Consider the following 12655-nt stretch of genomic DNA (forward strand, 5'->3'; position numbering starts at 1 on the left):
GGTTCGGATACCTAAAGTAAAAGGTAAAATCGCGACCTGCAAAATCTGATTACAAAATGTTTAATAAATCAGAGTAAACAGTCTGCTTACAGGAAAAGCTTGTCCTCCATGACAAGATTCTAAAGCAGCCAGCGTAGTTGACGTAGCTCATTTAGCTGTGTAAGCTACATAGATAACTGAGCTACGTAGCTAATGGAGTCATGTAGCTAACCTAGCTTAAGGTAAGCTCACAAAGCAACTATGTAAGCTATGTAGGTATGATAGCTATGTAGCTACATTAGCATGTTACTGGTCATGTGGTAATATTAATATATATTAACCCTAACCCTGGCTAGCATAGCATTGTTAGCTAAAACTAATGAAGCTAAAGTGAGCCACCATTTGTGTAACTGCTTCTAAAACGTGTCTATACATGATTTAATCCCAGATTAGACCTCTGGTCTTTTCTCTATTGTATTTATGAAATTTTTTTTTAAAGTTTGTAACATTTGCAATGTGGAAAATAATGTACTAGAAAATTACGACACTTCCTTTCTGAGATATGTGGTGTCTCACATGAATGGTCTGCAGCCAGACCCCTCTCATGATGGTAGGGGTGTGGTTTAATGGCAATGCATAATGATGGAGCCAGTATGGCCTCCGCAGTGCCACAATTTCATAACACTAAAGTGAAACCATGCATTGGGACACTAATATTTTTCAATTGCACACTGCATGTGTAAATTCAAGGGCATAATGATTGTGAAACTTCCACTGACCTCGTGACTTTGGTGGCTTGCCCCTCGCTAGTGTGTTAACAGACTCATCTGAGATTAAGATAACAAGTGGGATTATGCTATTGTTGGTTAGCTCCATCACTAGAAGGCTGGCCAATTTGCAAGTCACTCAGGCAACTCTCTTTCTCCCTAGCAAGTTTTCCAAGCTGGTTGACTTTGTACTTGTGCTTGCTATCTAATCAGTGCATCTGCTCTGGACTTAACAAGAATGGACAATGATGGATGTGACCTGGATGTAGACCACCCTCTTAGGTCTTTATGAACATCTGCCAGTTCAGATTCCCTTTTGTCCTTGCAGTTGAATCCAGAACCATCACTGAAGCTGCTTAGATCTTGGAATCTTGCCTTCTAGAACTCCACAGTAGACTTCCAGAATCCATCGTGCCGAGCCCTAGAGCAGATTCTGTGGGATTCTGGTCCCCCCACCTCTCTCTCTCGCTCTGTCCCTCTCTGTGTGAAGCCATATGCAAACAAACAAAGAAAAACAGTTTGGTTGTCCCTTTTTCCTATAGCTGTGTGGTGACAGAGTCCTCTATGACCTCACAGCTGTCCTCTATGACATCATCACACGGTCCCACCCACCCGCCCATTAACATCACCCCTCCTCCTCCCCCTCCTCCCCCATCCATGCCGCCCTCGCCCGACCCCCCCACGCCTCCGCCCTGGAAAACGTCCTCGCTGGAGTCCAGGAGGCGCGAGCTGGACTCGGACATGTTGGAAGCACAGTGCAGGGATTGGCAGGGGCACGGGGGTGGGAGGGGCAGAGTGAGGAGGGAGTCCCGCCCGTTCGATCTCCGCGGGGAGAACGAGGGGTTGTTGATGTCGACTGAGCGGCCCACCTCGTTCAGGTGAGTCTCGCTTCTGGTCACGTCACTGAGTCCGAAGTCGGAGTGGCTGTGGGTCCCCAGAGGGCGGAGCAACCCGTCGGAGATGGTGTAAGATGGCGGGGACTGCATAGGGAGAGGCAGGGGCGGGGCTTTGCGTTTGGAGCGAGAGAACAGGTATGAGAGGCGCTTGAAAGAGTCCGTCTTTGTTCCTGGAGATGAGAGGCGTTGGAGGCGACTTCTTGTACGGGCGAGTGATGATGACAATGCTGTGGCGAATGATGACGACGGAGAAGGGAGGACGGAGGTGGACGATGGAGGGATGACGTTTGTCTTCAGCCCGTTGCTCTTTGGTTTCCCATCCTCTTCTTCCTCCTCTTCCCCCCATCCGATGCCCTCCTCCAGATCCACCTCGTCATCCTCTCCGGTTCTTTCTATCTGTGTCATTCCTGAAATGGAGCGCACCAAAGCGGACACACCTTGCTCTGGTTCTGGTGACTTGTCGTCCTCTAGCGGCGTCATGAAGGTCACGCCTTTGGATCGCTGGCCTCCACCTCCGCCCCCACTGCCGTCCCCCGATTCGCTGTCATCCTCTGATGCTGCGGCGCCGTCGTCTTTTGCTGCATCGCTGGAGGAGGAGTAATGTCGCCTGGGTGGACGCCGGTTCCCGAGGAGATCCAGGACCTCGTAGCGGAAACTGGAGATGTCTTGCTTCAACTCCTGGAAAAGAACAGACAACATTTTTGTTTGCATTATACCCTTTTTGCAACTTTAGAAGACTTTAACCAAAAAGAAGTTATCTGTTTGAAGGGCTTTAACATCGACTTTAATAGAAAATAATCTGATATTCTCAGGAAAACATGAGCGAGAAAACCGTGAAGAAAAAGCGAGCGAGGCGGAGCAGTGGAAGAGATGAGATGTGTGACGGGTGACAGAGCGAGAGAGAGGAGGTGAAACATCAATTTGTAGAGGCAGAGGGTGAAGAGGAGGGTAAGGACTCAAGAGGGTAGTGACAAAGATGGGGAGATCGAGGTCAAGAGATGAGCAAGTGGGAGAAAGAGAGAGGGAGTGTAAAAAGAGAGAGGAATGTCTGACTGAGGAGAAAGTGGACGGTCTGAAAGACTGGAGAAAAATACCCCTGACTTCGACTAGAATACGACTTGATTTAGAGGAACGCCACTCAGAGAAACTCAGAGTGAGTTTTAATGCTATTCTGGCAAAATTAAATACAAACTCCAATTCCAGAAAAGTTGGGACATTGTGTTAAATTTGGTTAAAAACTGAATAGAAAAATTGTAAATCCTTCTCAACCTATATTCAACTAAATAAAACAGAAAGACAGGAAACTAAGAGTTTTGTGGAAATAATCCCACATTCTGAATTTGATGCCTGCAGCATGTTCCAAAAAAGTTGGGATGGGAGCAACAATTTGAAGCTTCTCAGGTAGGGATGGGCAATGCTATTTTTATTCTCACTATCCGCAGGCCAAATGGTAACAGATTATAGGATACTCTCAATTTGACATTTAAAATTCTAATTTCACAAAAGTACCAATATCTAGCTGCCATCATGCAAATGCAAATGGTGGTGCTAAAATTAATCAGCTTAACACAGAATTTATGCTAACTTAAACTGTTTTTATAATGCAATGAACATGACACTTAATGATTATTTGAATTGCATATCTAGCTTCTATGCAAATGCATTTTAATATATTTAAAACCAATATACATCTGTTTTTTGCCTCCATCTACCAATAATTAAAAGTGATTACAGAAATGTTTCTATTTAGGCATGTTTTCATGTCAGGTGTTTCCTCATTTCTAAAATTTGTTGAATCAACTCCAGGGCAGCATTGAGCGAGGTCGAAGGCTGCATGTGGACCCCAGGCCGCGGGGTGCCAACCACTGCTCAATGAACCAAGGGCAGATATTACTGAAGTTTTAAAAGCGGAATCTTTTCTCATTATTGCTTGATGTACATCTTAAGTTGTGAGATTTCCGTTTTAATATTTCTGTGATTCATATATTTTAAGTAGGAGACAGGACGAGACTGCATTCCGGCCATTCCAGGCTCCGCCCTCTTTTACTGTGAAGCCATGCTGTTGTAACTCATGTGAAGTGTATCTTGGCATTGTCTTGGGGAAATAAACAAGGACATCAATGAAGTAGATGTCTGGATGGGAGCGTTTGTTGTAACTCTAAGTATTAAAGGTGCCTTCACAGACGTGCAAGTGACCCATGCCAAGGGCACTAATACACCTCCTCACATCACAGATTCTGGCTTTTGAGTTTTGTTCTGATCACATTCTGGATGGTCCTTTTCCGCTTTAGTGCAGAGGACTCAACGGAATTATTTCCAAAAAAACTAACAATTTGGACTCATCAGACCACAGAACAGTTTTCCACTTTAGGTCAGTCAATCCAGACAAGATTGGATTCAGGTCCAAGTGCATTCAAATCTTGGTTTTCGGTATTGCCTCATCCATTTTCAACATCAATTTTTAAAAAAATATGCCATTCTTAACATGCCATGATCATACAACCTTAAAACAAAGATTTGTTTTGCGTAAGGTTACAGGCTTAATGATCAATTGGCAGCTAGTAGAATAAAACTCTGGAGTCTGACCTTAACGTAAGCAGTTTAGATGTTATGTACACACTGAAGTTTCAACCCCCAATGAAAAATATAACCCCTATGGAGGTGTGAAAAAAAAATACAGTTCCCAAAGTGTCCACTTGAGGCTCGCTACAAAGTGAGTCAACTCCAATAGAGTCCTATTCTAAAATGTTCAACATGCTTACATTCAGGTTAAAAACAGTTATGCTCTCTTTAGCTTACTTCTATTGTTTTCTTCCACAGTAGCTTCATTTTCAATTTTGCCTGTGCAACAACTGCTGGATAACAATGTTATATTTGGCTATTACTTTTGCGGGAACGCATTACATTGGGGAAGTTCTGAAAGACTGTAGGCTTCATCACCATGTTTACGAAATTCCACGACAAAGACAATGTACTCTGACTTACCAGAAACAATTTATAAATGTTAAATAACCACAAACGAGTTAGACCTCTGCTACGACACATGTGAGAAGAAAGGATGCCATTTATAAAATTAAATTTTTATTTATTTATTTATTTAACCTTTAATTTACCAGGCTAGCCCCATTGAGATCAAAGATAAATTCTGAACCATAAATAATGCGTCTCACTTTATTTTCTTGCCGTTCCAGTGACGTTACTCATGCCTTTGTAGCCCTTGTTGACTTTCCAGGATCCTCAATTGAGGATCGATTGAGCCGCTGCTAGCAGCTAATGCTAACCATCATGTTGTATCCCACATTGCTTTCTGATAGGCTGTGACAACCAATCGCAGGCTGGTCCGTCATTACGTCATGCTTTGTCCAAACGATGCATGTCTTTACAATTAAATCATGCAGGAGATGGCCTGAATAGCTCATAATGGAGAGAATGAGAGAGACAGAGAGCCTGTGACGTTGCCCTCTGTGTCACTGCAGACAGGAACTGCTTTGAATAATGGCACAGATAGAGCCAATATAAAGAATTGCAAGGAGTTTTTTTTTTTGTCATGGAATGATTATTTTTTCACTTTGTGGTCCACAAGACAAGGGAGAACAAGTTTGTGCAAGTTTATTCTTAAAGCTAAGGTTGTCCTGGAAAAAGGATGTTTAGAGCTTGACTGTGCACCACAGGATTGGGGGTTTACAAGCTTTTCAAGACAGTAAGTCCAGGAGCAACAAATGTTTCTAAAATAGCTGAGGGTTTAGAACAGGGGTGTCAAACTCAATCACAGCAGGGGCCGGATTCTGGATTAAGGTCTAACCTGAGAGCCTAACAGGGTCAATATTTAACCATAACCATCAACCTCATTTTCACCATTGATAAAATATGAAAAAAAAAAACAAAACAAAACCAAACAAAAAACCAAACAAAACAAACAAACAAACAAAAAAAGATAAGTTTAAAGGCTCAAATCTGAGATAAAAACTCGAATTTATTAGTTCAAAAGATCACAACACAATATTAGGAAACAGAAAAATAATGTTTTTAAAGCATAAATATAAAAGGAGAAAGTTGAAATCATAAGTTTGAAAAGTCAAAATATGAGATCAAATTTCAAATCTTGGGTTTAAATGTCAAAATATGACCTAAAATTTTAAATTGTGAGTCTGATAGTTCAACATTTGGGATTAAAAAGCCAAAATTACAAGTAGAAAATGTCAAAATAAAAGCTAGAATTCAAAATCATGACAAAAGAAGATAAAAATATGATTTAAATTCCAAATTTGGAGTTTACAAGATCAAAATATGATATAAAACGTAAAAATTATGAAATTACAATGTCAAAATATGAGATCAAATTTGAACTCATGGGTTTAAAAATCAAAATATGACTTAAAATTTTAAATTGTGAGTCTTAAAAAGCCAAAATTAGAAGTAAAAAATGTCAAAATAAGAGCTAGAATTCAAAATCATGACTTAAGAAGTTAAAAAATATGATTTAAATTCAAAATTTGGGGTTTAAAAGGTAAAAATATGGTATAAAACGTAAAAATGATGAATTTAAAATGACTAAATATGAGAAAAAATGAAATCGTGTTTAAAAGTCAAAATATGGGATTGAAAGGCCAAAGTAAGGAGTTGAAAAGGTCAAAATATGACTTAAAACTTAAGATTGGGAATCTAAAAGATAAAAATGTGAGATATAAAGTCCAAATTATGATTTGAAAAGGTCAAAGCATGATATGAAAAGTCAGAATCATAAGTTTGAGCCGTAATCTTGAGATACAAATTGAAAATATGAAATAAAACACAAATTATTGACACTCTTGATTCCTAAATTTTTATGAAATCTTGATTTTTATGGCTAACAAGGACATTTCAGTCAAGTTGAAGTTTACATTATTGTAATGGAGAAAATTTGCAGACCTCATACTGGTGGCCCAGTTAGAATTCAAATATGATATGGCCGGATATAATTGTTCCACAGGCCGGATTTGGCCCCCTGGCCTTGAGTTTGACACCCGTGGTTTAGAGGGTTAAAAGAACCACAGATGGGTAAACAGATTTACAGACAGATTCAAACTCAGAAGAAACATTTGTGAATTTATTTACAGTATGCAGTTGCAGATCTATCGCCGTGATTTCAAAGAGTTTTGCGACAATAATAGCTCCATAGAGACTGGACATGAAAAGGTTGATGTTGATGTGATGTTCATCAGTCCAGCACCATCTGTGTGCTGTTTATTCTTTCATCTCTGTACAGAAACATGTATTAGAAGATAACATGCAGCGTGTTTGGTTTATTGCTCAGTGTTGAAGTCTTTCCTCAGGGGAATGGTGATGATTTTTGTTTTGATTCACTTCACACAATCTCCAATATCGCCTGAAGCTTTTACAGCAGATTATCATAAATGCATACATAAACACTCTTTTACTGTCATCTCCTCTCTCTCACAGCTACCTTCTACTCTCCAAAAACAATCACAGCCACTTCATTTCTCTCTTCTCCCTCTCCATATGGGATCCACATGTGCTGTTGTTCCAGGAGGGATGAGGGAGCGGTTTATGTCTACATGCACCTGATGTTTGTTACACACTAACTCTGCTTTTGTGACTCCTCGTCTCTCACATTATTACACTCGGGGTTTGAACGTGATGCGGCTCCATGTGCACCTGATGTTGTTTTTGCACTGAAAAAAAGCCCAAAGGAACTTTACACTTCAAAGCCCCGGCCGGGCTGCTGATGCATCATGGGAAACTGTGGAGCTGAGAATAATTTGACGAGGTTTAGAGGAGGTAAAGGCAGTCTCCAGGAGGATTATTGACAGTGATGTGTTGGTATTGATCAGAGGATCGTGGGCTGAAGGAGTGATGGAGAGTTGGCAGGTGGTGCTTATTAAATCTGTTACTCTTTTACTGACTGTATGTAGCAGTGAGGACCCTCTCTACCGTTGGCATCAATAAAAACTGGACATTTTATCGCAACATAAACAAAAAAAACGAGTCTGTGCTTCAGTCATTCTGCAGACCGGGCTGCAGGGCATCCACATGATTTATCTTATGAGGTTTATTATCCACAATCTATAGTGTCTTAAGAAAAACTATGCCTGCCTGTGTCACTAGTTTCTAACTAAAATATTAAAAACACTGGAGTGATTTATGAAGTCATTCTTATATGCCTTCTATGTATAGGAGTAATAGGAAAGAGAGCGTCCTTTTAAATGGTTTTAAATTGTGTATTTTGTGCATTTCTGTAGAAATATATGCATGCATGGTTAAATTAGAAATAAAAACATGGTCATTTGTTGAGATTTATGCTGAAATCAAATCAATTTTTAAAAAGCCACAACCACTTTACAGTGGGGACAGTGGGGGTCCCCAAGTTTCTCTCCGTTATTTTGGGGTTGCGGACTGAAACATTTGGGAACCCCTGCTCCACAGAATGAATGGGAACAAATTCCCACAGAAACACTCCAAAATGTTGTGGAAAGCCTTCCAAGAAGAGTAGAAGCTATAGCCAGGGGCATAGCTAGGGATTTTAGGACCCCAGAAAGAAAATTACACAGGTCCCCCCTTAGCTGGGCAACCAAACCTTGTATTATTTCCTTCATATTAGTTTCCATGCTTATTAGCTTATTCCAAAAGTATGAGACAATAATCCCCACGTCTTGGCCAGTACACTCTTGTAAATGAGATTACGGATCTGAATTAGGTTTTCCTGGTTAAAGGGGACATATTATGCAAAAATAACTTTTTCAGGCTTTTCTAATAAAAATATGTACCCCTGGCCTGTCCACAACACCCCCAAAGTACCAGAAAAATCCATTCCCTTCCACCCTCTCTTTCCCCTCATGATGTCATGTGGAGAGTTAGCCCCGCCCCCAGGTTCTGTTGGCCCTGCCTGCTTGGAAGAAAGTTCCACCCTCCCTCCACTTAGCCACATCTATTAAGCTCCTGAGAGGGGCGGGTACTTGAGGGGATTTTGAACAGGACAGGGCACATATTGTTGTTAGAATAGCCTGTAAAAGGGATTTTTGCATATGTCCCCTTGAAGTCACTTTTGATTCAAAAATGACACTAATTACAAATAAAAACATACAAAACTAATAAAAACACACTTTTATTTCAGGTTTCTCAAGTCCCCCCTGTCTACAGTAGGCCCGGGTCATCAGTAAAACCCTCCCTTTGCTACGCCCATGGCTACAGCCGCAAAAAGAGGGTCAACTGGGGGAAAAGGATTTTAACTTCGTTTCTAACTATGCTTGGAATAAATTGCACTTTGACCTGAAATTTTCATGCTATCAATGGATGAAGAGAAAGTTGAATTACTTAGAACAGGGGTGTCAAACTCAGTCACAGCAGGGGCTGAGTTCTGAATTTGGGCCTAACCTGAGGGCCTAACAGGGTCAACATTTAACCATTAACTGTCAACCTCATTTTCACCAGTGATGAATTATTGGGAAAGAAAAAAGGCATGATTTTAAGATGATCTGGATATTTTAAAAAGTCAAAATGACCTTTTTAAAGACTCAAATTCGGAGAAAAAAGACAAAATTATTTGTTTGAAAGGTCAAAAAATGACATTTAAAGTCAAAATAATGTTTTTAAAAGGTTAATATATGAGGTAGAAACTTAAAACCCTGATTTTAAAAAGTCATAATATAAAATAGAAATCCAAATCACAAGTTTTAATGGTAAAAAATAAGATAGAATTCAAAATCATGTGTTTTAAAAGTCAGATTATAACATAAACGTCAAAATCATGAGTCTAAAAGATAAATAATAACATAAATTTCAAATCATGAGGTTTATAGGTCAAAATACGAGATAAATTCAAAATTGTGAGTTTTAAAAGTCAAAAAGAGATAAAATTCAAAATAATTTGATTTCAAGGTCAAAATATGAGACATAATATTTAAATTTGAGTCTAAAAGGTCAAAATTTTGGATTTAAAGTCAAATTAGGATTTGAAAATGTAAAAATGTGAGATAAAATTCAAAAGCATGAGTTGAAAAGGTCAAGATATGACTTGAAAATTTAAATTGTGAATCTAAAAGGTTGAAATATGAGATGAAAAAGTCAAAATTATGAATTAAAAATATGAAATATAAACACAAATGTATTTTCCCATGCTCTTGACTTTAAATCAAAATTATTTCTGCTCTTTACTTTTTCTAATTTTATGACTTAAAGATATTTTAAACCATCATGGTTAAGTTACCTTTTTATTCTGCAGTAAATCTGCAGACCTCATACCAGTGGGCCAGTTATAATAATAATATGATATGATCTTGTGGGCCAGGTGTAACTATACCGCGGGCCGGATTTGGCCCCCAGGCCTTGAGTTTGACACCTCTGACTTAAAGGTAAATTTCTTGTATTGAGTCTTCTTTGTTGGTTGTAAAAACTGCAGCTGCTTGTCCAGACCAGAAAAGTCTTGAAAAAGAGACAACAAGGTTTGATAGTACCCACCTTGAAGTTCTCCTCTGTCAGCCCTTCGTCTGTCTTGGCGCTGCGTATCATGGCCGCCACGTACCTCTTCACCAGGTTTCGGATCACCTCCTGCAAGAGACAGGATTTAATATGGAATTTAAAAGCCATTGAGTTTATTTTTTCATGAAAGGTTAAAAAGAAACAGAGTGAGATTCCTGCTGCTAAAGTACAGCACTTTTCTGTGACTGTCGTCTTAACTTTTCGTACGAATGTAACAGCAGCCAAACATCCTCTAGCAGCCATGGCTGTAGCTGTTTTGAATGATTAAATATAAAAAAGCCTCACTATGTAATCATTTAAAACTGTTCAATGTGAAATGATTCATCCCGACTGATGGATTGAAATGTTATTGTGTCATGAAGCAATCAGCCAATGAGGCGTTCAGCTCTTATTGATTTAAAGAGCAGAGACAAATCTCACCAGCATTTGGTGTTCAGTGGGTGGTGAGTCAGACCCCGCACACACACACATCAACAAACACACACACGTTAACACACTGCATCCTCCCACGGACGACACCTGCGACTGCCAAACAGGACGCTCTGGCGTGCTGTCACTCTCCGCCTCTGCCAGAACAAACCACACACCGGCGAAGCGAAGGGCCGCTTATCTTACGACCGAACCTTAAAAATCGTGGACGGACATCAGAGAAACAATCCGATCTGCCAAACACAAAGTACTGGCGCTGATGTGTCTCTAATGGCTGCCAGTGCTGAGGTGCAAAAAACGCAGTTTATCAAACAGATTCTTAAAAAATTCCTCAGAGACTGGACGTCAGTAAAACAGCCACGCTGGAGCCAACTAATCTGGCTTTTTAAAGAGTAAAAAGTGCTTTTAGTGATAGTAGAGGAGAAAGTCTGATGTGTGGATCAAACCTGATGATGTTTCTGCCTCTTTAAATACTAAAACTGAGTTTACTTTCTGCTTAAAGCTATATTTATCGCTGCAAATCTCCTGGAATGTGTGAGCTTTATTCTTGTTGACACTCTGTATTCCTCTGTCATTTCTACATAAACAAATCAACAGAGATGTGTTCAGGAGCAACAGCTGCCTAAACATACAGCGGCTAGCCGAGCAAACACATTTCTACACACATTCAGAGGCGCTTTGTGGATCCACAGGGGAGCGGTTTGAGTTTGGACATGGCCAGAGATGCACAGCTGGGGGAGATGCAATCTGCTCGCTCTGGGTTTGTGTGTGAGAAAGATGCCGGGCGCTACAGTGGAGAAAAACGAGGGTGAATCTGCAGAAAGGGGGTTTATTTGTGTCTGGACTTTTCCTGCTGTGTCAGAGTCTCCCTTATATACCAGTTAAACTCAAGAGTAGTCTAATTATAAACACCTGCAGACATTCAGCTGAGCATGTTGAATAAATCCAAACAAATATCATCAAAATGTTGTTTTTAAGGAGCGTTATGAGCCTAACCCTTCCATTTTATAAAGACTGTCTCACTCCCACCTGCATGTCAGAAAGCTGTTACTCACTGAATGCTTGTGCTAAAAACTGCTGTCTGCAGACAGCCGACTGTGGAGCAGCGGGTAGGGTCGGTCGCCCTGCTATCAGAAGGTCATGGCTTCGACCCCCAGCTGCCACAGTCACATGATGATTTGTCCTTGGGTAAGACATTTAACCTCAAATTGTTCCAACCGCTGTGTCGATGGTATGTTAATTTGTGTTGATGCGTCATTAAATACAACTGATGGCAAACTCTCCGTTTAACCTCTGCCATCAGTGTGTGAATAGGTAGGTGCGACACCATCTGTGTTAAAAGTCACGTGACTAGAAAAGTGCTATACAAGCTCAAGTCCATTTACCTTTGGCAAATTCCAAACTTTATTCTGTGTAGTGCACATTCTGTGCAAGGAAAGTTCAGGGAAAGTAAAATATTAGTATAATATGCCTGCAAATCATTTAAAGAGGGGGTATTATACTTTTCCGATTTTAAAACATAAACATAAAGTCACAATGTTGGGTGTCCATACTCCATGTATGCAAATTTTCAAACCGCAAGATAAACGTATGCGGCAGAAATCTTGGAATTAGCGTGTAAACTGATGAAAACGGTCCGGTGAAAATCTCTCTAAGATTCTCCTGAGACGAGATTTCGATGGAGCAAACTGATGAGGTCATCGCAATAGGATCTCCTGACTGGTTCGTGGTTCGTCCGTGCTGCCGGCAAAGCGGAACAGACCGCCCCCACAAGGCCTTTTAGCATTTAGCCATTTAGCTACACAGTAATTAAACACTTACCAAACAGATACGTCCCGCTCTATCCTTCACTGCTGCTGGTTTTCTTCCCCCTCTCTCTCCAAACTATCAGGGTCAGACTCCGGGTCTAACACGTACGGACGTATATCAAAATTCGCCATATTTTCCTCAGTTGGACCGGTTCATTCAAAGTTTTCAACTACTAGCATAACAACATTAGCCACATTGGAGGGGGCAGGCACAAAACATTGAGTCCTGCCGCCGGCCAGCATCTGGAAAATCGGCCAATCAGAGGAAAGCAGGTCCGTGGAGTGGGGGGTGTTAAAGAGA

General features: G+C 40.4%; 1 protein-coding gene across 1 annotated transcript in view; it reads right to left on the minus strand.

Moving 5' to 3' along the window:
• Window positions 1–1282: 1282 nt before the first annotated feature.
• trpc5a (transient receptor potential cation channel, subfamily C, member 5a) overlaps window positions 1283–12655 on the minus strand; it is a 99919-nt gene continuing 88546 nt past the window's right edge. Inside the window, exons 16-17 of the mRNA XM_041779046.1 lie at window positions 10097–10186; window positions 1283–2320 (exon numbers count right to left, since the gene is read on the minus strand). Coding sequence (XP_041634980.1) covers window positions 1283–2320; window positions 10097–10186 — 1128 coding nt within the window. The remainder of the gene's footprint in view (window positions 2321–10096; window positions 10187–12655) is intronic.

This window comes from Cheilinus undulatus, linkage group 22, assembly GCF_018320785.1.
Source record: "Cheilinus undulatus linkage group 22, ASM1832078v1, whole genome shotgun sequence".
NCBI classification, from domain to species: Eukaryota; Metazoa; Chordata; class Actinopteri; order Labriformes; family Labridae; genus Cheilinus; species Cheilinus undulatus.